Below are 23,806 nucleotides of genomic sequence, written 5' to 3' on the forward strand. Positions count from 1 at the left end.
TAGTCAATAAATAATAACTTATGCCACAGAGTTATCAAAACGAAGTTGTCAGATGAGCCACTGAGGCACCTAGTTAAACTCATGGTGGCTTTAAGGCTAACAGCTGAGGACAGCTATCATTGGTATAATCATTCCCAACAGGGGTTGGTAACATTTATCCCTTTGGACCTCACGAAGATTCACCTGGGGACAAGGCTCTGCGGGGAGGGAGATGGCAATTGTTGAAGGAGTTGAGGAAAGTCATACTTAGCCTTCTCGAAGGTCTCTAGAAGTCCCCACTGAGTCTGGGGAATGCAGAAAGCTGGGAGGCAGAAGCTGCAGCCTGGACCAGAGGAGTTAACCACTCCCAGGCCCTGGCCCAGTAGGGCTGCCACGCTGCAACCTAGAAACGAACGACTTTAGCAGAGGAGTCAGACTACTTTCCGATGGGCAAAACAGCTGGCCACTTAGGGAAAACAGCTGGCCTAGTTTCAGCCTCCTAAGAGCAGAGGCAGAACCTCAGAGGACAGCACCACATCTGGGGTCCTTGAAGAGGAAAGCATAGTCAAGAGGGAGAGGGTGGGTCTTCAGAGCATGTGGGTGTTGGGTGGGTACCCAGGAGACAGGAGGGGTGTGGGCTAATTTCTAGAACAGAATCCAGAGTATGTTAAGTTTAAACAGACTGGGCAAGAGTGTCTCCAGTTGGGATCTGAGGTCTCAGTCTTCTGTCAAATAGGACAGATGAGGACAGGGGAGACTAGGCTGTACAAGTATCTGCTTTTCCCTGGGTGTTCTTGGAAGTGGGCTTGGAACCAGAGGTGAGGATGGTGTCCAGGCTGGTCTCCTGGTCTGTGGAACTGTATCCAGAGCAGGGTGAAGGCTCATCCTCTGGCCAGGATCGTGGGCTTCCGTGACCACAGAGCAGGACAGGGACCCAGGGAGCCTCCGACCCAAGAGACGGGAAGCTGACAGCTGGTAAGAGCTCCATCCAAGGACCCTTCCTGCTTTGAGTCCCCATTTCCAGCCTACCTGGCTGCTAGGCTGTGAGAACTCCAGCCTGAGCTCTGACTAAAGCCCTGGTCTACCTTCGGGCTGCCTGTATCTACCCTTGGCGGGGAAGCAGGACTTGGAACCAGGATAGACAGGTTGAACAGGATAGGCAGAAGGTTAAATGGCGTGTGGCAAGACTCCATTGGGCCAGAGTTACCCATCTGAGCTTTTACCTCCAAGTCCCAGAGGCCTGGCACCCCTACCTCTTCTGTGAACAAGGGGTTATCCTCTAGCTCAGCGCCCTACTGCGCCAGAGTTACCCCCTTCCAATTTGAGTGTATCAGCTTCTGGCTGGTACACTTTTCTGGTATCACCTTTTCTCCCTGGCAAAGGACCTGCCCCTTGGCACCACATCTTAAAGGTCTTAAAGCTCAAGTTCCCAATGGGAAGGGGACAGTTCTTCCAGGGTCTCCAGTTCAGGATAGCCAACTGAATCAAGCCCTGGGGTACTGGCGCCACCACATGGTTTTGTGCAGAATTACAGTGGCTGAGGGGCACAAAACTGCTGAGAGGCGGAAACCCTGAGAGCATCAGTTGCATCTTCTTAACCTGTTGGGCTCCAGGAGTGACTATTTTCTAGAGAAGCATGGCGGCTCAGCATGCATGCAGCAGCAGTTTCCAACTCAGCCTGTGTCAAAATGACCTGGAACTTTCCACTAAAGCAGATGGCTTAGTGGGTAGGTCAGTGATAGAACCAGCATGGATCTCTGACCTGGTGGTAAAACCAGAATTCCAGAACTCTTGAGTCTAAGGTAGAAGGGTCCAGGGCTCCTGACCATTCTACATTACATGGTAAGACTGTTTCCAAAAAAAGACTGATTTTTAAAAGGAAAGAATTCATTTTATTCCACTCCCAGAGTTTCAGACTTCCTAGGCTGGGGGATGGGGGTAATGTTTGCTTTTTTTTTTTTTTTTTTAATAAAGTAGGGTTGTTATGAAGATGGTGGAGCCATGCAGGCCATACTGCCCTCAGACAAATGATCCTCCTGCTTTAGCCTGTTCCACAAATCCTAGCTTTTGTACGTTGAGGTACAAAAGAGAGAAGGGAGAGGAACCAATGCTTGAGACAGGGTTTTACTCCTAACCCTGATTGGCCTTGAACTTGTGACAGTCTTGTGTCCTTAAGCATCCAAACTGCTGCTGGGATTATAAGTGTGAACTGCCCTGCCCAGCTGGTATTTGCACAGGTGAGGCCTAAGCTACTGGTCTAAGAATTTTACCTTGGTGAGCACCGTAATTCCAAACTTCTGTGAGCTTAGCCTACACCACTTTTAAGAATACATCTCATAGCTGGGCACCTTTAATCCCAGCTCTCAGGAGGCAGAAGCAGGTGGATATCTAAGAATTCCAGGCCAGTCTGACCTACATTGTGAGTTTCAGAATACCCAGAATTACATGATAAGACTCTGCCTTAACTTCCCCTCCCCAGAAGACCATAGCTCATGATCATTGTAGGAGCCAAAAGACCGTAGGTGGATTGCCACTTGGTGATCTCGCCTCCATTAGAGACCCCACATACATCTGTGGAGGGGCCACATAGTCCTTAGGCTCTGCTTAGCCTGGGACTAGAAATGTGGATGGGAAAATGGGTATCTGTAGTGGAAGTCAGAGCAGAAGGGTCTCGTGCATGCTTTCTTACTGGCAGCTCTAAAAGGCAGCTCTAAATAAGGTCAGAGGAATAAGGTTTTCCCATTTGGCCTGATTTTCTTCCATCTTCCCCACTCAGTACCTAGCCTGCCCCATGTAAGGGGGTCATCTTTTGTCCTCAGTCTCCTGCATCCAACCTACCAGGTCCATGGGATTCCCCACCTCACTGCTGCTTGGCAGACCTGTTTCTCCCAAGCAGGGAACCCAAAATCTGCTATTAAAATTGTGTTATTGTTATTATCTTTTGAGACAGGGTCTTACTGTATAGCCCTTAGCCAGAATACACACACACACACACACACACACACACACACACACACACACACACACTTTCTTTGAGACAGGATCTCACGAGGGACCCTGGCTGTTCTGGAACTCACTCTGTAGACCAAACTGGTCTCAAATTCACAGAGATCTGCCTGCCTTTGCCTCCTGAGTGCTGGGATCAAGAGGGGTGTACTGCCATGCTCAGCCAGGTCAATTTTTTGTTTTGTTTTACCTCTTTTCCCCTGTTTGTTTGTTTGTTTGTTTTTTTTTTTTTTGGTTCTTTTTTTCGGAGCTGGGGACCGAACCCAGGGCCTTGCGCTTCCTAGGTAAGCGCTCTACCACTGAGCTAAATCCCCTGCCCCTGTTTTTTTTTTTTTAAGATTTATTTATTTATTTCATGTATGTGAGTACACTGTTTCTGTCTTCAGACACCAGAAGAGGGCACCAGATGCTCATTACAGATGGTCATGAGCCACCATGTGGTTGCTGGAATTGAACTCAGGATCTCTGGAAGAGCAATCAGTGCTCTTAACCACTGAGCCATCTCTCCAGCCCTCCCCTGTTTTTTTTGAGACAGAGTCTCACTATGGCCTGGCTGTCTTAGAGCTCACTAGGCAGACCAGGCTGTCCTCAAACTCAGAGAGATTTGCCTCCCAACTTCTGGGATTAAAGGCATGTCCGCCACTCCTCAATTTGTTTCAGTTATTTTTAAAGAATTTCATGGGGTGTGTGTGTGTGTGTGTGTGTGTGTGTGTGTGTGTGTGTGTGTGTGTGTGTATACAGTGTACAGTGATGTGAAGATCTGTACCTGTCACTCTACTTCTATCAAATGGATTCTGGGACTCCAATTCAGGTCATCAGGATTAGCGATGTGTGTCTTTACATGCTGAGCCATGTCCTTGGCCCTAGTTTTTTTTTTTTTTTTTCCTCTTTTTAATATAGCAACACCACACACCAATGACAATGTACACCAGGCAGGCTTCAAAAGCTCTCCTGCCTCTTCTTTTGGACCTCTAGGATTACAGGCATGAACTACCATGTAAACGTTTTGTTTGTCTGGAGGCGGAGTCTTAGCATGTATCGTTGGTGGGCCCAGCTGTAGACCAGGCTGTTCTTGAACTTGTGGTTACCCTGCCTCTGCCTCCCAAGTCAGCTGCTAGGAATACAAATGGTGCCACAATACCTGGTTTTTTCTTTTTCCTTTTTTAAAGACAAGATCTCATGTAGTCTAGGCTGACTTGAAACTCCTTATGTTGTCAAGGATGGCCCCGAACTCTGGAGATTAATCCTTATCTCTATACTAGGAGTCTGCTTACACCTAGACTGGAGACTGAACCCAGGGCCTTGTGCAAGCATGCTACCATTGAGGTAGAGCCCCAGGTAGATCAGTCTCCACCTCCTCCTCCCTCGGTCCCTCCCTCCCTCCCTCCCTTCTTTTGATTCTGTCTCACACTGTAGCTCAGGCTACACTGTAGCTTAGGTTTTCCTGGAACTTACAATGTAGCCCAGGATAGCATCACATTCAAAGCAATCCTCCTGTCTCAGCCTCCCGGGTTTTAGGGTTGTAGGCCTGAGACAGCCTATCTGTCTCAGTGACTTTCATTTCTAGATTTGTTTATTTTTATTGTTTGTATATAAGTGTGTGTAGAGTGCCCTGTGTAGCCAGAGGCACTGTAGCATGCATGCTCCCATGCACATGCTTAACAACAACAGCAGCAACATTAAGTTCAAAAATAAAACAGGCATAATATCACACATCTATCCCAGCACTGGGGAGACAGAGGCAGGCAGATCTCTGAGTTCAAGGTCAGCCGGTCTACAGTTCCAGGACAGCCAAGGCTGCATAGAAAGACCCTATCTAAAATAAAGTAAAATAAAATTAAATAAGATAAAATAAAATCTTGCCCTGCTTCTTCCCAGCTCTGGGTGAGAAGACCATGATGGCCTATCCGAGTCCCACCTCTCCATCTTCCCTTTGCTTTGGCTACTCTGGCCCTCTTGCCCGTCCTATCACAGGACCTTTTGCCCGCCCGTCGCCCTTAATTGGCATTCTTTCTTTCAAGTACTCGCCATGCCTTGAAATTACACATTCGTGGGTTTGCCTGCTTCCTTCCATTTTCTGCTCACCAGCACTCGGGGCCTTTGCACCTGTGTGTCCTCACCCTAGAGTACCTCAGGAGCCTGTGCTGGCTACATACCCTCTGACTGGACAGGCCCTCGAAGGATACCGTGCAGAGCTGCATCCCCCAGATAAGGACGTGAGGAAGAGCTTGTCAGGAAGGGAACCCAAACTGAGATCCCAGCTCTTCAGGAAGGGACATGAACTCAGGCAGAGGGGCCAGAAAAGCAAGGAGGAAAAACCACGTGCAAAAGCCCAAAGTGTGAAGGCTTCTGGGAACTGTAAAGTGTCTAGTTTGGACGGGGCAGAAGATTGGGGCAGGTTGAAAGTCACAGACAGACAACACAGGGCCTGACATCTATGCTGAGGGCAGTGCCAACTTGATTTTCCAGTGCCCTTAAGCAAACCCAGAGCCTCACAAGATAGGCAAACTCTTTGTCCAGCCATGGTGTTTGTTTGTTTGTTTGTTTGTTTGTTTGTTTGTTTGTTTGAAACAGGGTTTCCCTGTGTAGCCTGGCTGTCCTAGAACTTGCTCTGTAGACCAGGCTGGTCTCGAACTCACAGAGATCCACCTGCCTCTGCCTCCTGAGTGCTGAGGTCAAAGGTGTGCACCACCACTGCCTGGCTGTTTGTTTGTTTGTTTTAATGCATTCTTTATTGTCTTTATTGATTGATTTTGTGTGTGAACATGCATGCCCGTGCAAGGTCAGGGGACAGCTTTCAGGATTTGGCTCTGTCCTTTCACCATGTGGCTCCTGGGGGTCAAACGTAGGTTGTCATGCTCAGTGGCAAGCCCCTTCACCCACTCAGCCATCTCAGCGGCCCCCGCCATCCGTGAGGAATAGGCCCTCCGAAGACACTGTGTTAGACTTGCTAGCTTCCAAAGCTGTGAACAAAAGAAGATTCTGGAGCTAGACAAGACAGAGCCCTGGGTTTGGGCTGTTTCTTTGTGACGAGATCTTGCTCCACTGTAGCTCAGGGTGGCTTTGAACTCCTGCTTCCTGCCCAATGTTGCCTCCTGAGAGCTGAGTTACAGGTATCCCAGTCACACCAGCTGTCATTTCAGAAAGGCTGTGGACAGGGTAAGTGCCAGAGAGAAAGCCTAGTCATGGTGGCACCGAGAGGTACAGTGTCCATGTGTCATGGTGGCACCGAGAGGTACAGTGTCTGTGTGTCATGGTGGTACTGAGAGGTACAGTATCTGTGCGTCAGTGTCTGTTTGTCATGGTGGCACTGAGAGGTACAGTGTCCATGTGTCAGTGTCCGTGTGTCATGGTGGCACTGAGAGGTACAGTGTCCGTGTGTCAGTGTCCGTGTGTCATGGTGGCACTGAGAGGTACAGTGTCCACGTGAGTGAACCTAGTGGGATGCAGAAGGAGGGTGGCCATTCAGGAGACACTGTCAAGGACAGACACTCAGGTGTCCTCTTCCAGGGACTAGGTGCACAGATGTGCCCTTTCCTAGAAGGGCAGGGACATTAGATTTCGCGGAAGACTGGGTTCTATCTTGAGACAGTTGTGTTTGTATACAAGTGGAGAGTCAGTTGTACAAGTTAGGGGTTCGGAAAGTGTGTGGCTCTCTGTTAGTTCTTTTGGAGGAGGAAGAATCCACTTGGGGCAGCTGGAGAACGCTGTTCTCAGGGCCAGCCTTGTTGTGTGGGTCAAGTAGTGAATGGAAATGAAAGATTTTTTTCCATTCTAGAAGTTTAGAGGGAGAGAGGTTGCTGCACAGGCCTCACAGACATCTCACTGTTGGGAAAGACGAAAGTCCTTTGGAATTTGGAAGGAGGAATTGAGCAGAGATTGTGGGTAGGTAAAGGGATGGAGGAGGCTGGGGCTCTACATTGGGAGGAGGGGGTACCTCTTAAATTGTAAAAGACAACAGAAGCTTGGGGAAAGGGGTGGAGCCTTTGGAGGCTGCTGGCCCATAGCCACCTCTTTTCTCCCAAACACAGCTTGGAGCTCCTTGGTCAGGGATAGAGTTGAGGACATTTGAAATGACACTGAGGACAGAGAGCAGGAGCCAGGGAACAGGGTTACAGGGTTACAGGGCTGGGTGGATACCTGGATGTTTGCTGGGCTCTACAAGGTCTCTGGCAGGATTGATGGGGAAAGCTGTGGGGAACAGGAGCAATGCCAGACAGGAGTGGATGGCCCAGGAGGTGGGGGCGGGTAGGAGGAAGGAAGCAGCTGGGATTGTTGGTGTGCTGGGGGTGGGGGGACTGAAGGCAATCGAAGAATCAACATCTTAGTTTGTTTGGACTAGCGACCCGCAGAAATTTAAACGTATATTTGTTTACTTTTCTCAGAGGCCTTCCTTCTTTCCTTCCTTCTCTTCGTCTCCTTTCTTTTTCTTTCTTTCTTTTTTTTTTTTTTTTTTTTTTGGTTCTTTTTTTTCGGAGCTGGGGACCGAACCCAGGGCCTTGCGCTTCTTAGGCAAGCGCTCTACCGCTGAGCTAAATCCCCAACCCCCTGAGCTAAATCCCCAACCCCTCCTTTCTTATATCTATCTAGATATATATATATATAAAAGATATAGAATATCTGTGTAAGAGAGGGGGGTATGTATTTGTGTCTTCCTTGATTTCTGTCCACATTATTGTAGTTGTTATTTTGAGACAGGGTTTCTCTGTGTAATCCTAGCTGTCCTGCAACTCACTTTGTAGACCAAGCTGGCCTCTAAGTCACAGAGATCTGCCTGCCTCAACTTCCTGAGTGCCGGGATTAAAGACCTGCTCCATCTCTGCTTTTAAAATGTGTGTGTGTTCTCAGGTTTGTATCTGAGTTCTATGATATTCTGCAGCTACCTAGCAAGACCAGCTTGGGCCAGGCATGGTACAGGTTGGTAATGCTGACATTCAGGCCTGTCTCAGGAAAACAAACAAAACACACAGGGCTTGGGGGCTGGTAATATCTCAGCGCAGCAAGACAACCTCAGGTGTCAGCTCCACCCTGCATCTCATCTGAGGCAGTGTCTCTTGTTTGCCTCAGCACGCACCAGGCTTCCTGGCCCAGGAACTTGTGGTTCTCTTGTCTTCCACATCCCTGTAGTTCTGGGACCACCTGGGCATCCAGCTTTAACTGTATCCTCGGAGTACGAACTCTGGTTCTCATGCCTGCCTGGCAAGCGTTTATCCCTAGAATTATCTCCTCAGCCTCTCCACCTTAGCTTTTGAGTCTTACTGAACCCGGGGTTCATGAGTTGGCTACATCACCTGGCGAGCAATGTTCAGGTCTTCAGGGATCCTCCTGAACCCCTCAGATCTGGGTTACTGATGTGTGCCTGTGCCCAGTTTTTATTTGAGTTCTGGGAATGTGAACAAAGGTTCCAATGCTTGTCTGACAGTCAGGTTACCAACTGAGCTACCCCCAGTCCATGCCTGTTTTGTTTGTTTTCCTGAGATATGCCCAAGCGTCAGGATAATAGATGTGCACCATTATGCCTGACCCAAACTGGTCTTGCTAACGTAGTTGCAGGATGTCTTAGAACTCAGGTTCCCCTGCCTCCAGCTATCCAGTTCCAAGGTGCAGGTATGCTCCCTGGTACCTAGCTCAAGAAAGCTTTTGCTCACAATTTTTGAGGCTGCAAAAACCAAGGTCAAGATCCAGAAGATCTGGTGTCTGGTGAGAACCTGTTCCTCACAGTTCCTCACAGTTGGCATCTTGTGTTTTGAGGACCTTTCTCAGGTCCCTTTTATTTTTACTTGAGAGAGAGGTGGGGAGGGGAGGTAACCCTTTAATCTCAGCACATGGCAGGCAAAGGTAAACAGATCTCAGAGCTCAAGCCCAGAGATCTACAGAGGGAGTTGCAGGACAACCAGGGAAACCATGTCTTAAAACAAACAATGGGGTTGGGGATTTAGCTCAGTGGTAGAGCGCTTGCCTAGCAAGTGCAAGGCCCTGGGTTCGGTCCCCAGCTCCGAAGAAAAGAAAAAAGAAAAAAAAGAAAAAAAAAAGAAAAAAAAACCCCAAAGATATCTTTTATTTTATGTATTTGACTATTTTGCCTGCTTGTATGTATATGCACCCTGCGATTGCCTGTTGCCCACAGAGGCCAGAAGATGCAGTCGGATCCCCTGGAGCTGGAGTTACAGATGGTTGTGAGCCTCCATGTGAGTGCTGGGAATTGAACCCGGGTCCTCCAGAACAATAGTCAGTGCTGAGCCTTTTTTTCAGCCCCACTTTTTAATTAATTGATTATTTTTGAGACAAGGCCTTACTATAGCCCAGCCTGGGCATTCTCCTGGCTCAGGTTCCCAGGCTAGAATTACAAGTGTGGTCTACTAGGCTCAGTGTCTCCCTTTTTTTAAAAAAAAAATTTAATTCTCATACTCCCCTGGAACTAGAATTACAGATGGTTGTTAGGTGATAAATGGGTTCTGGGAATTGAACTCAAGTCCTTTGTAAGAGCAGCCAGTGCTCTTAACCTCTGAGCCATCTCTCCAGCTTCTCCTCTCTCAATATCATGACACTGGTGACTAGGTTTTGGCCTCTGAATGTTTCAGGGCTAGTGGGAGGAGTCATAAGCACTCTGACCAAAGCACCCCTATCGCTAATGGGCAATGGCTCTAGATGTGTAGGATGCAGAAAGGGAATCCCTGTGCCAGAGACTGCAATGCAAAAGAGAGGACTCTACCTTCCCTTCAGGATGTTTCCGTGGGCCCTTCTCATTGTTGGGCCATTGGCCATAGCCCAACAGGAAGCCAAGCTCGAGATCTGAGTCCAAGGTTCAGCCCCTGGGATGCTGTTCATCATCAGGTAAGCCCTTTCTTTGCTGAACCTGCTCCTTCCATCCCCTCTCGATACAGGTAGTGTGTACTTTCCCTTTCCTAGTGTCCTGAAGAGGCCAAAAGCAGACCATTCAGGCGGAGGGAGGGTGGATATAGAGGCCTCTCTTCCAACCTGGTTCAGGCTCCCTGCAGAGAGAGAGCCTCAAATGCATTCATTCTCAAGGTCATTCATTCTCAAACCCTCAAGTTATCTGTCATCAGGCTGGTTTTACTTGTGTGAATCCGGAGACTCGGGGAAAGTGGCTGTCAGACGTTGGTGATAGATACTCAGCTGGAACTTCTTAAGCCCCTTTCCCTCCCCTTTTTTCTCTCCTAAGAAAGGTTGGAGATTCCTTTTCATTCTAACAGGAACCTAAAACTTGCTCTGTCCCAAAGGAGGTTATATCTCCTATTTTTGAGGGGAGAATGGGTCACTATCAGAGGTTCTGTGTTGACCTCCAAGTCCTACCCTCAGTTGGAGTGGACTTGGCTTTCTTTATTATTACTATTATTATTAATTATTAATTATTTTATTTATTTAATTTCAATGTCCCTCTTCCCAGTCCTTCCTCCAGGAGCCCCCATCCCATCCCCCTCCCTTTCGCCTCTAAAAGGGTACTCAACCACCCACCAACCCGCTCCCACCTCACCCCTCTAATATCCTCCTTCTCTGGCGCATAAGTCTCCTCAGGACCAAGTGCATCCCCTCCCAAATAGCCCTTCTTTCAAAAGAAAAAAACAAACACACATTATATCAAACTAAATCTTCCTCAGAGTCAAACTGACAAGTAATGTGATGATGTTGGTTAGATCTTATTTGGAAGATTAAAGATGTAATTTCTAATTTTATTGTATTAGAAAACAGTTGAAAGAAGGGCTTTGCTTTTTTTAAGGGCCAGAGCATGTGGAGGTGATGCGAGGTCATGGAAGCAGCCAGATCAACTGCACCCAATCCTCTTCACCAATCTGAGGCTTCCTCTCCAGCTCATCGCGTCATCTGCAGGGTAGGTGGAGTTACTGCCTGGGGCCGCCAGAGGGCGCCTCAAACGGAGCAGGGGGGCGGGAACAGGGCTCCCTGTAGTCTCCCGGGTCCACAGCTGAGGGTCAGGGAGCCCCGAATCCTGGGTGTCAGTATTCCAGGAGTGAGATGAATGCTCATGGTGCAAGCGATCCACCATGGCCCCCGGATACTCCCTTCTGTACCCACGGCTTTTGAGGTCCACACGGCGAAGGCGGACCCCAGGCCGCGTCTGGAGCAGGTGTCTGCCACTGGACATCTAGGGCCTGGGCGGAAAAGAGGACAGCAGCAGAGCGTACAGGAGCCCAAGAAGGGTGCAAGGGCCCCACTGTAGTAGTCACGCCCCTCTTAGACCCCGCCCCCATGCCCCGCCTGTCCCGCCCCCTCCCTGCTGAGGTGGGAGACCCGGGGCCCTCCACAGCCACGGAGTCCCGCCATGCGTATCGCACTGCTCCTACCTCTGCTGCTCCTGCTCCTGCTCCTGCTAGGGCCGCGGCTCCGGGCTGCCAGTGGCTCTGAGCCGACGCTACCCACCGTGGTCCTTGCCATCTTGGCCCGCAATGCTGAACACTCTCTGCCCCACTACCTGGGTGCGCTGGAGCGCCTGGACTACCCCCGGGCCAGGCTGGCCCTCTGGTGAGAGATCAGGGGTGGGTACATCTGGGCATCAAGCCCCAGGACCCAGGACGGCTATTGACCTGGAGGCCTCTTCCCTCCTGCCCAGACACTCTCTGGACAAGCTCCTCCCTCCCAGACTTGCCTCAAGCCCCTCAGCAGGATTCCTAAACCCCCGAGGGGCAAGAACAGACCTCTGAGGCCAGGGTACAGCCCAGGGACAACCACCACTCCTTTGGGCTCTCTACTCATCCTGGACTTCCTAGGCTTCCCGGGCTTCCCTTGGGTTTCAGTTAGGCCTGTCCTTTCTGACCCAGCCTTTGGGGCTAGCAGTACATCGCGGTGAAGACCTGTGGTCTGCCTGATGTGGCATAGAACAGACTGAACCTCTGAAATCCCCTGGGGCCCAGCATAGAAAGGACCAGTCAGACTGGAGGTTTCTAGAGAGCAGGTGGAAGGGAACCCTCAGCTCCAGGCAGCATGCTGAGCAGGGGTGTCAGGCTGAATCCCCTCCGGAGTGGTACTGCTAGCTTCTCTGGGTAGAGGGGCTGTCTGGTTCTCACAGCCAAGGGTGCGGTCTCATAGGACGCTAGGATCAGAGATTACAGCACCCTGTCTAAAAAAGCCAAAACAGGGAGGAGCCGGAGCAGAGGCTGGAGATAGACTACTCATAGCACACCAAAGTTGGGCTGGGGGTGGAGCTGTGGCCTGGGGAGGCTGCCCACAGTCACCACACTTGGGGAGTTAGTTAGTTCCCACCCCTGTAGGACTTGACACGTAGTTAGTCTTCACATCTGGGGAACTGGCTTAAAGGAACAGCATCCTCTAAAACCTGGGCTCTTGGCTAAGCCTTCCACCTCCATTACTAGAGCCCCTTCCCCAGCAGAGAGAAAGCTGTGTTCCATGGTAACAGAGCTTGGACCACCGGCACTTCTCAGGGGTGTTCAGAGCATGGAGTGATCCTAATTTCAGCTCAGGGTAATTAGGTAAGGAGAGAAGGGCAATGAGTGTTTTGTCTGATTCTGGGCTGGAAAGGGCCTGACTTGTGGAGCCATGGAGAGAGACAGAAGTGAGGGATCGTGGCAGGTGCAATCCTTAAGGTTAAGGGACTTTCCGTCTTTCCCAGTGCACACAGGCTGAGGATGTGGCTCAGTAGTCAGGGGCTTGCTTGGCATGTACAAATTTCTAGGTTCACAATACACTGCACAGAATTAGAAGGGAGGACGTGAAGTACAGAGAGTCGTGGACTGTGCCTGAGGTCACACAGCATACCCTCCAACACCTCCAGGGTAGCACACAACCCTCCTTCATTGCTCTCAGGACAGTCACTCTGTGTTGTGCTCACAGGGGTGCCACAGATCACAACGTGGACAACACCACAGGGATGCTCCAGGAATGGCTGGCTGCCGTGGGCCGGGACTATGCGACTGTGGTCTGGAAGTCTGAGGATGAGGCCAGGTGGTTAACGGAGGGTGCTGGAGGATGGAGAACAGCCATTCCCCAGGGCACAGCCCCCAGAGGAGAAGCCCCTCTCTTATGAGAGTATCTCTCGCCCCCCCCTTTCAGGTCCTATCCAGATGAGCAGGGGCCCAAGCACTGGACCAGAGAAAGGCATCAGTTTTTGATGGAGCTGAAACAGGAAGCACTGGCTTTTGCCAGGGACTGGGGGGCTGACTACATCCTGGTAAGGAAGCCTGGCTGGGGATGAGGCGGGAGGCATTAGTAAAGTCTGCTTACACCCAAACCATCCACAGGCTGGGTCTTTTGGAGACTGAGCTGAGACCCCTGTATTTAAGCTCATACTAGAGACTAAGGCTGGCTCCTTGACAGGTCCTAGGTTATGTGCCATGCCTAGATTCCTGAGCTTTTGTATACCTAGAGTATAAACCGAGCCTGGATCCCTGGAGTAGAGCTCAGATTAGATTTTTTTCAATATTTATTTTTGTTTTGTTTGCTCATTGGGTTTTTCAAGACAGGGTTTCTCTGTGTAATCCCGGCCGTCCCAGAACTCACTCTGTAGAACAGGCTGGCCTCAGAGCTCCATCTGTCTCCGCCTCCCAAGTGCCAGAATAAAAAGCATGGTCCGCAACCACCTGGTTTAGTCTTGTTTTTGTTATTTTTGAAGGTGGGTGTTGGGCCTGCATGTATGTCTGTGTATCGTGTGCATGAAGCCCACAGAGGGCAGAAGAGGGCCTATGAGCTCCACATAGTCTATGGGTTTCCACCCAGGTCCTCTGCAAGAGCCACCAGTCCTTTTAGTCAGACCCCTCAGATACTACTTTGGAGTTACTGTCTCAGCTAGATCTCAGATAAGCTACTTAGATCTGCTACTTGCTCTACTCAGAATTCTTTTTTTTTTCTTTTTTCTTTTTTTTTTTGGAGCTGGGGACTGAACCCAGGGCCTTCTACTCAGAATTCTAAGCCAGCGTCTCAGAATGGCCCCTTGTCAGAAATGGTTAGCCCCCCCCCTTTATCTGTATCCTGTATATATGTATATATGCATGCATGCATGTATGTATATATGTATGCATGTCTGTATGTATATGTGCACATGCTACAATATATGTGTGCATGTCAGAGGACGGCTTTCCAGAGTTGGTTTCTTCTGTGTGGATCCCAGAGACTGAATTCAGGTAGTCAGGCTTGGCAGCAAGTGCCTTACCTTTCTAGCCACCTCTGTCTGGCCCCGGTTAGATCTCTCTGTAGATACCCAGAGCCACCCAGAAGGAATTCCCACTCATGAACTCTTTGGTCCTGAGTCTCAAACAGGATTCCCTGTGACATTGTCCTTCTCCAAAGTTCGCAGACACAGACAACATTCTTACCAATAACCAAACACTGAGGCTTCTCATAGATCGGCAATTGCCAGTGGTGGCCCCAATGCTGGACTCCCAGACCTATTATTCCAACTTTTGGTGTGGGATCACTCCACAGGTGAGACTGGGTGCGGCCTCAGGAGCCCCAAGGTCTTGGGAGGATAGGTCCTGAGGCATCAAGGCCTTTGGGCCAGGATAGGCTTGGGCCTCAGCCTAAAACATTCTTTCCTTTAGGGCTACTATCGCCGTACAGCTGAATACTTCCCTACTAAGAACCGCCAGCGCCAGGGCTGCTTCCGGGTTCCAATGGTCCACTCCACCTTCCTGGTATCCTTGCAGACGGAGGAAACAGCCCGACTTGCCTTCTACCCACCTCATCCCAACTATACTTGGCCTTTTGATGACATCATTGTCTTCGCCTATGCCTGCCAGGCTGCTGGTGAGGACCAGGCCTTCTTCAGCAGTCCTTGGAGACCCCTGGGCCTTTGCACCTGCTTAGCATGCCAGTCTACACCCTAGATTTCATCCTGTCAACTCCTGCTGGTCCTTTGGGTCACTGGCTTTCTTAAATCTACCGCCTAGTGGAGGAGATGGGCTACTGGGCATTCCTATTTGTCATTGTCAGGAGCACCTACTGTGTGACAGCACCCACTGTGTGACAGGCACTGGGGGGCAGGGGGATAGTGGTAATCAGGGAGTCCCTGCCCTCCTGGAGCCTGCAGTCCAGTTAGTCATCACTGACAGGAAGGAGACCTTGATTATAGGTGTTCTGGCAGCTCAGCCTAGAGTTGATTCAGTCAGAGAAGATCTCATTGAAGGAAGTAAACTCTTGAGCTGAGACCTAAAGTGTGGCAGGCAATAGTGAAGCAAACAGCAAGAAAAGGGGTTTCCTTTTTTTAGATTTACTTGATTTTGTGTACGAGTGTTTTGCCTGCATGTATGTCTCTGTACAGAGACTTGCATGCTTGGGGCCTCCAGGAAATGGTGAATCTCCATGTGGGTTCTGGCAATCGAACCTTGGCAGCAAGTGCTCTTAACCACCGCACCAACCCTCCATTCCCCAGGAAGAAGTATTTTGAACCAGAAAGGCCAGTACGTGAAGACCCCATGATAGGAAGGAGCATAAGAAGGCAGGTGGTGGAGTGCAGTGAGGGTGCACAGTGCAGGCGAGGCAGGACAGGAAGACATGGCCAGCCCTGGGATCCTGATGGGCGCAGACCTGGTCTTTAGCCTGCCAGTGCTCTGTTGCCCTAGAGGGTCACACAATCAGACTGGCACAGTGAGATCACGCTGGTGGAGTGGCTGTGTCTGCTCCATCGCTCTCCCTCCCTCTTATTCCTTTGAGGCAGGGTCTCTCGCAGAGCCTGGAGCTAAAGCTGGTGGCCATTCAGCCCTAACAATCCTTCTGTCTATCCCTACAACCCCGACCGGGTTTACAGGCACACACATGTCCAGGGCTTCTTCCTTTCTATTTTGTTAGTTGTTGCTGTTTTGCATGTGTGTTAGATTCAAACTCAGATCCACTGTGCTGAGCCATCTTCTCAGCCATGATGTTGATTTTTTATGTAATGTATATCTTCGTGCTGGGTGGAGGTGGTACACACCTTTAATCCCAGCACTATGGAGGCAGAGGCAGGTGGATCTCCAAGTTTAAGACCAGCCTCTGTGTGTGTGTGGGGGGGGGGGTGTTAGGAATGGAACCCAGGCTACACCCCAGTTTTTACTTTTTGGTGCATGCCATTTGACCACCAAGCCACACCCCCAACTTGCCAGTATTCTGTTTAGACAAGGACTCACTATGTAACCATGGCTAGCCCAGAACTTACTATATAGACCAGGCTGGTGTTGAACTCAGAAATCCACTTGCCTCTGCCTCTCCAGTGCTGGGATTAAACACGTGTGCAACTACACCTAGCATTATGATTTATTTTTATTTTGTGTTCGAGTGATATGTATGTATGTGTATCACTTGGGCGTAGGGCCTGAGAAGGCCGGAAGAGGATGCTGGATGCCCTGGAACCAGACTTACAGGTGGTTGTGATTGAACTCAGGTCTTCTGCAAGAGTAACAAGTGCTTTTAGTTGCTGAGCCATCTCTCCAGCCCATAATTATTCTTAAGAAGAAAATTACTTAGAAAGAAAATGTTTGGCTGTGAGTGGGAGAACTCCAATCCCAAGAGCATTGGGCATAGTGGCACATGTCTTTAATTCTGGCACTCCTGATCTCCGTGGGTTCAAAACCAGCCTGGTCTACATGAGGAGTTCCAGGCTATCCAGGGCTACAAAGTAAGACCCTATCTCAATCTCCCTTCCCTTACCAAAAACTCCCAACAACCCCAAGGAAGAGCCAAGGATGAAATTAAGGCCGTGATGAGGGGCGCCCTGCCAGAGAAGGCTGTGGCAGTGGGATTTGGACCCGGACGGAAGCTTGGCTAGGCTGTGAGACTATCTGGAGAGGGGAGAACTTTCCTGATTGTCAGGGAGGGAAGGGCACTGATTGTTTTGTTTATGAGGTACTGGTGAAGTCTGCAGTGTGTAGGCAAGCAAGAGGAGAACTGCTGGAAGTTCGGCCCAGTTTCTAGCCCCTGTGGCACAACTGAGTCTCAGAGAAAACTGGGGTCACTGACAATGTCTAGTGAGACCCTCGCTCCAGCTCCAGCACTCACACAGCCTCTTTGCAGGGGTCTCAGTGCACGTGTGCAACGACCATCGTTACGGATACATGAATGTAGGCGTGAAACCCCACCAGGGGCTGGAGGAAGAGAAGACCAACTTTATCCACCTGATTTTGGAAGCACTAGGTGAGGGCCGAGGTTTCCTGTCTTCCCACAATGCTCCGTTCCTAGGCATAGACTTAAGCACATTTGGGTGCCAGCCTTGGTCTGAACTATGGCAACGAGCAAGCCCTTTCCTCAGTGTTCTGATCTATACAGTGGGACAGGAGCTCAGGGAGCCTGTCCTGCCAGGTGTCCTGCTGGAGCCATAGTCATGAAGCTGAGGCTGGACCCCAGGGGTCTGTGACCAGGGGTCAGTAAGGACTCATGCCTGGGGCTTGGGGGTTGTTGTTTCCTTTTGCAGTGGACGGGCCCCCCATGATGGCCTCAGCTCATGTATCTCGGCCCCCAAAGAAGCCCAGCAAAATGGGGTTTGATGAAGTAAGTCTCTGGCCTACAGAACTGGGGCGGGATGGATAAGAAACCCTTCTTTGGGCTCACATCTCCCCTCCTTGGACTCATGTCTACTCTCTCCAGGTCTTTGTCATCAGCCTGGCCCGCAGACCCCAGCGCCGGGCTCGAATGCTGAGCTCTCTCTGGGAGATGGAGATCTCTGCCCGGGTGGTAGATGCTGTGGATGGCAGGTGAGGCTCCCAGGGATGTGGCTTGGGGATCAGGACAGCCATCTTGGGATCCTCGGAGTGGACAAGCAGACCAGTTGAATAGCTTCCTATAGATCCAGGAGGTAGCCACATGGGACTTGAGTCCTGCTGTCTCAGGAATGCCAGAGCAGGCCAACAGGACAGGATGTCCTCCCTCAGCCCACCCCCAGGCCCTGGGTTGAGGGCTCTCACTGCCACTATGTAAACTCTGAGAAACCGCCCCATCTCTCAGCCTTACTTCTCCTTGGTACATAAGCATGCTCGGTGTCTGTGGTCCCTGAGAGTCTGGTGAAAAGTTATCCAGACCCAACTCCTGGCCAGGGGGAGGTGGCCTCAGGGAAGTTCTCCATGCTAGAGTTAGGTCCCTGAGGGACTGGAGTGTGGAGAGCATGGGGGGAAGTCTGTGTTCCACAGGGATTCAGTGGCCAAGCTACAACTGCTGCCAGTGTCACATGTCCCAGATGCCAGCTGCTGTTTGCTTCAAGCCCTATATAAAATATATTTTGAGATACACACACACACACACACACACACACACACACACACACACACACACACACATATATATATATATATATATATATATATATATATATATATATATATATACACATATCAAACACTGTATCCTGCTGACCCACTGGTATCCCAGTGGTCCTTGCCTTGGTTTTGTTTTTTAAGACAGGTTCTCAGGTAGCTAAGTTTGTCTTTGGATTGGCTGTGTAAAAGAGAATGACCTTGAATTCCTGATCCTTCTGCTTCTGCCTCCCAAGAGCTAGGATTACACAGGTGCACCAGGGGTTGCTTTGTTCTGTCTGCCTCTTTCTTTCTTCCCTTCCTACCCTCTCAATACAGGGACTCACATAGCTCTGGAACTCACTATGTAGACTGGGCGGGCCCTCAGACTCCCAAAGATCTGCCTGCTTCTGCCTCCCAAGAGCTTGGATTATAAACCTGCACCATTATGGCTGCCTACCCTGCAGGGTATCTGTCCTTACTGGGCCTTGATTCAGAAAGTCTCTAACTTGTTGTCTGCTCATCCTGTGGTGCCTCCCTGTCCATCCTCCTGAGCCTTCTTTAAGGGGCCAGAGTTCTGTAAGCCCAGGCCACATGAAGGGGTTACAAAGCTGGGTCATCCTTTAAACCAGGCTCCTGTGTGATTCTCTTCAGCAGGCGAGGCCCCTCTGGTTGGTGCTTGTCACCCATGTATGCTTGTGTCTCATAGGACACTCAACAGCAGTATCCTCAAGCACCTTGGTGTGGACCTGCTCCCTGGCTACCAGGACCCCTACTCAGGCCGCACCCTGACCAAGGGTGAGGTGGGCTGCTTCCTCAGCCACTACTCCATCTGGGAAGAGGTGAGGATGCCTGCCCTTTTAGGGATGGCCGAGGGACTGATTGACCTTTTTTCCTCAAGATTTATTTATTATATATAAGTACACTTTAGCCGTCTTCAGACACGCCAGAAGAGGGCATCAGTTCTCATTACAGTTGGTGGTAAGCCACCATGTGGTTGCTGGGATTTGAACTCAGGACCTCTGGAAGAGCAGTCAGTGCTCTTAACCACTGAGCCATCTCTCCAGCCCATGACTGGTTGTCTTATTCAGTTGGTTGCCTGGCACACAAGTGATTGCATGAGTGAGGGGCGAGCGTGTCCTTTGAACCTTCATGTTCAACACTTCCCTGGCACCACTGAGTGGTGGATGACGTTGTTTATCCCACTGTCCCTGTTCCCTAGAGGGGATTCTTCCCTGGTAACACGGGGGACAAGGAAACTATATCTGTCTCACTCCTGTAAGAGAGAGATCCCATGGGTGGGGAAATGGCTCAGTGGTAACATGCTTGCTGGGAAAACGTGAAGACCTGAATATAGAGTTCAGTGCCCACAAAAATCTGAGTACAGTGGGTCACATCTGTAGCCCCGGTATTGTGGGACAGATCCTGTGGGTTTGCTGGGCAAGCCAGTCTAGATGAGATGAAAGGTCCCGGTTCAGTGAGTGACCTTGCCTCAAAAATAAGGCGCGAGACTTCTCTGAAGCTCACACACCGGGTGCCTTACTTCTCCCCGAAAACCACATTCTCTTAACCCTCATGCTTAAACTAATTTTTAGAATAGTTTTTAGAATATTTATTTGTATTTTATGTGTGTGAGTGTTTAGCCTGCGTGTATGTCTGTACATTGCATGTGTACAGTGCCCTTGCAAGGTGTCAGATCCCCTGGACCTGGAGTTACAGATGGTTGTGAGCTGCCATGTGGGCGTTGGGACTCAAACCTGCTGCGTCACGTGCTCTTAACAGCTGAGAACTAGAACCTCCAGGTTCTTAAAAATATTTTAAAAACTATATTTAATAAACTCCAACTCGCTTCATTGAGGGGAAAAAAAAGAGATGGGCAGTGGTGGCTCACGCCTTTAATCCCAGCACTCAGGAGGCAGAGGCAGGTGGATCTCTGGGTGTTTGAGGCCAGCCTGGTCTACAGAGTGAGGTCGGGACAGCCAGGGCTACACAGAGAAACCCTGTCCAAAAAGTCAAACGAGGCAAACAAGAAGGTGTTTAGCAGTAGAGAAATAGATCCTGACATTGACCTCTGCCCTCTAGATGTAAGTGTACGTATACCGGTAAAAGGAGGGGGACGTCATGGGGTTCTAGAGGGTGACACAGATCAAAAGAGGGACCCCAGGCTGCGCTTTGTTGGGGAGGTGGAGGTGTTTCTGACACATGTACAAGTTTGTCCGTGCTTGGCGGCGCAGATGAGCAGTGAACCTTCCAGACAAAAGGAAATGGGCACATTCCTGCAGGTGGGAAGGTGTGACAGGAGGGGAAAGCTGGGGACCCTGGGGCACTCAGCCTCAGTCCCTGGCTGGGGCACTCAGCCTCAGTCCCTGGCTGGGGCACTGCAGGAGAACTGGAGGGCCCTGGGTGCCCGAGGGTGCCCCCTTCAGGAGACAGAGTGCATTACCTAGCTTTCCCTTTCTTCCTCGTCAGGAAGCGAATGTGTGTGCGCGCCATCTTTTTTCTGGTTCCCGTGTGTGGACTGACGGAGGGGATGACTCAGCTGGCCCTTTACCAGCTGATTACACATTCTTTCCATGTTGTCGTCCACAGTTACAGAGAGTCGCTTTCCTTCATAATCTTAGGAGTAATTTTGTGAAGTCTCCTCTCATACCCCCCCACCCACCCCTGGCTTCAGATGACAGAGCAAGGACCTCCCCTGAGGCCGAGCAATCACACTGGCCCTGAGAGCGCTTTAGTACTCAGCGTCTGTAGCAAAAGTCAGGACTGTCGCAGGATTCTATCAGCTCGACTGTGGCACGCCAGCTCAAGGGCCTTGAATGCCATGGCGAGATGGATTTCAGTCTCTAGGCAGTGGGAGCCCCAGCATGCTTTGGGGAGCTCCATGATACGGTGAGGATTTGGTATGTGGCACATAGCCAAGAAGTGTCTGCTGGCCTAGGCAGGGAGGAACAGGACAGCTCAAAGCTGCAAAGCGCTCTCCTCTGCCATGTGTGCTGCAGGTGGTTGCCAAGGGCCTGGCCCGGGTGGTGGTGTTCGAGGATGATGTGCGCTTTGAGGACAACTTCCGGAAGCGTCTGGAACGGCTGATGGAGGATGTGCTGACTCAGAAGCTGTCATGGGACTTGATGTAGGCAGGCTACCTCTCAGGACAAGGGAGATGGGATATGCCTCTGGGGCCTGCTTCTTTATGCCGGGGTCCTAGCTAGCCCTTCCTACAGAGACTGACCTTGTCATATCTGGGAAAGGGCCAGGAGACCCCGGCCTCTATAGGGACTCCTGCCACTTTTGCTATCATTTGCAGCTACCTTGGCCGGAAGCAGGTGAACCCTGAGGAGGAGGTGGCTGTGGAGGGGCTGCCTGGTCTCGTGGTGGCCGGGTACTCTTACTGGACACTCGCATACACCTTAAGCCTGGCGGGCGCTCGCAAACTGTTGGCCTCTCAGCCTCTGCACAGAATGCTACCAGTGGATGAGTTCCTGCCTGTCATGTTTGATCGTCACCCAAAGTGAGACCTGGGTTAGATAGGGCAGGGTCAACCTAGCCAGGAGCCCAAAGCAAAACCCCTTACTGGGCAGATGTTCAATGTTCACCCACATGGTGTCGGTCACCCAAGAGTTGCCCAGGGGCCAGGCTCAGCTAGATGTGGGCACTGTGTTCTCCATGTCCATGTGGGCTTTAGTTTAACTAAACTAAAGTTAGTTTGTTTATTGTACACTGTCTCTGTCTTCAGACACACCAGAAAAGGGCACCAGATGCTCATTACAGATGGTTGTGAGCCACCATGTGGTTGCTGGAAATTGAACTCAGGACCTCTGGAAGAGCAGTCAGTGCTCTTAACCTCTGAGCCATCTCTCCAGCCCATTTTTTAAAATTAGATATATTTCTTTACTTGCATTTCAAATGTTATTCCCCTTCCCGGTTTCCTGTCCATAAGCCCCCATTCCCTCCCTTCCCCTCCCCGCAGCCCATGGGTTTTATTTTTAGATTTATTTTAAATTTTTAATTACATGTGTCTGTGTATATATTTGCATGTGAGTGCAGGTGTCCAAAGAGGCCAGCAGAGGGCATCAGATCCCTTAGAACCGAAGTCACAGGCAGTAGAGAGCCACTTGATGTGGGTGCAGGAACCCTGAACTAGTAGTGACTGTTCCTACAGGCCTAGACATCTCCTCAGCCCCTGTCCCTGTGGTTTTGAACTCCATGACGTCCCTGTACTGAGCCTGCTTGTTCTCATCATGGGATATTAAAAATGTCACTTCCCAAGTAGCTGTGGGGACTAGTGGGCCAGTCAGAGGAACTGCAGATAGCCAAGGCCCCAGCTCCAGGTGGGAGTCAGGGAGAGGCTGTGTGAGTTCACTTAAGACTTCTTCTCCCACTTCACAGTGACCAGTACAAAGCACACTTCTGGCCTCGGGATCTCCAAGCCTTCTCAGCCAGGCCTCTGCTTGCTTCTCCCACCCACTATGCGGGAGACACCGAGTGGCTCAGTGACACGGAGACATCCTCCCCTTGGGATGACGACAGTGGCCGCCTCATTAGCTGGACTGGCTCTCAAAAGACCCTTCGTGGCCCCTACCTGCACCTGGCTGGCAGCAGTGGACATAGCCTCCACCCTCACCCTAGGGATGAACTGTAGGTGAGGCTGAACCTAGAAGAGAACCAGCCCATGGCCCCGACTTTTCTTCTCAGCTCTCTTCTCCTTCCTCCTGCTTCTCCCCTATCCTCAACCCACCTCTTCTCTCTCATTCTCTCTGATTTCTCTAGCTTTGTCTCCTTTTTGTTTTTGTGTCTGTCTCTCTACCTGTCTGTCTGTCTCTACAGCTGTTGACATCTTTGTCTGACTTTCCTTTTCCCTCCCTTGGCTCCTTGGCCCCTAGCCCAGGAGGTTCCAGCAGGAACTCCAAAGGAGCAATGAGAGCGGAGAGGAAGAGTTGACAGAGCCATCGGAAACCTGACTGCTAGCTTGGGCTCAGCCAGTCTTCTACCCTCTGGACCCATTCCAGGGTGGGAGAACCACTCATAGACAGAGTCCGTTCCTGAAGGTCACATTGAAGAGACTAAGACCCCAAGGCTCTTGACTCTGCATATAAATTTAGAGCCCAGTTAGCTCAAGGACAGGGGGGCCTCAGCCTTGGGGGTTTCAAGTTGGACAGAACCCAGAACCCTGGCCTCTCTGAGGACTCAGCTACTTTGCCTCCATCTACCTCCGCCTCGGCTCCCTCCCCGCTTCCCATCTAGGGCTCATTAGCACCTCTTTCCTGGCTGGTGGAAAGTGCAGGAAGATGGGAGGCATACCTGGTGCTCAACACACAGTAGGCCTTCAATAAAAGCTGTCTGCATTAGCACTTTATTTTTTACTAACAGTTGTGCCTCTTTTTGTCTCTCCAGGCCTGGGCAGGACACCCTCTGAGCCAGGGACAGAGGAAGGGCAGAGAAGGAGGGGGTCAGGCTAGCAGGCAGTTGCTTCCTGGTTGGTTCCTTTTGTTGGATGGAGGATGTAGCTCCTGAGAAGAAGGGGCTCCTGTTCTCTGCTCTCAGTTTGGGCCTGGACACAGTCCAGCCCGGGGTCTCACACTCTCACTCCTGCCCTTTGCTTTTCTGCCCTGTGTCTGCAATTCTAGTTCTGTAAGAAGCCA

At 50.6% G+C, this 23,806-nt stretch overlaps 1 protein-coding gene and 1 long non-coding RNA gene across 8 annotated transcripts; one reads left to right on the plus strand and one right to left on the minus strand.

Moving 5' to 3' along the window:
* The first annotated feature begins 480 nt into the window (after positions 1–480).
* Cercam (cerebral endothelial cell adhesion molecule) lies at positions 481–23,533 on the plus strand. 7 transcript variants are annotated; one of them, XM_087651298.1, is made up of 15 exons: positions 481–954; positions 9,709–9,819; positions 10,724–10,834; positions 12,811–12,921; positions 13,030–13,147; positions 14,263–14,397; positions 14,514–14,718; positions 16,960–17,079; positions 17,357–17,433; positions 17,530–17,636; positions 18,880–19,012; positions 21,170–21,297; positions 21,472–21,675; positions 22,554–22,806; positions 23,048–23,520. In XM_087651298.1, the coding sequence occupies exons 2-14, from the start codon at positions 9,803–9,805 to the stop codon at positions 22,804–22,806; spliced, it is 1,719 nt and encodes a 572-aa protein (XP_087507424.1). In that variant the 5' UTR covers positions 481–954; positions 9,709–9,802; the 3' UTR covers positions 23,048–23,520. The 7 variants fall into 7 exon arrangements, with proteins under 7 accessions (XP_087507424.1, XP_087507423.1, XP_087507426.1 ...); XM_087651297.1 differs by lacking the exon at positions 481–954 and adding an exon at positions 5,930–6,870; XM_087651300.1 differs by lacking the exons at positions 481–954; positions 14,263–14,397 and adding an exon at positions 6,804–6,870.
* LOC147995407 (uncharacterized) lies at positions 10,580–12,081 on the minus strand. The gene is made up of 2 exons (XR_015684218.1): positions 11,307–12,081; positions 10,580–11,114 (listed from the first exon to the last, which is right to left on the minus strand). It is a non-coding gene; the product is annotated as an uncharacterized LOC147995407 (long non-coding RNA).
* Positions 23,534–23,806: the final 273 nt, after the last annotated feature.

This window comes from Rattus norvegicus, chromosome 3 (assembly GCF_021556685.1).
Source record: "Rattus norvegicus strain SHRSP/BbbUtx chromosome 3, alternate assembly SHRSP_T2T, whole genome shotgun sequence".
Classification (NCBI taxonomy): Eukaryota; Metazoa; Chordata; class Mammalia; order Rodentia; family Muridae; genus Rattus; species Rattus norvegicus.

What these genes read in the sequence shown, in the direction of transcription:
- Cercam (NM_001415688.1), top strand. Translation starts at nt 11,285, where the DNA reads ATGCGTATCGCACTGCTCCTACCTCTGCTGCTCCTGCTCCTGCTCCTG. An exon ending in CTATGCCTGCCAGGCTGCTG is followed by an intron (nt 14,719 to 16,959) that starts GTGAGGACCAGG and finishes GCCTCTTTGCAG; the next exon opens with GGGTCTCAGTGCACGTGTGC. An exon ending in GTAGATGCTGTGGATGGCAG is followed by an intron (nt 17,637 to 18,879) that starts GTGAGGCTCCCA and finishes TGTGTCTCATAG; the next exon opens with GACACTCAACAGCAGTATCC.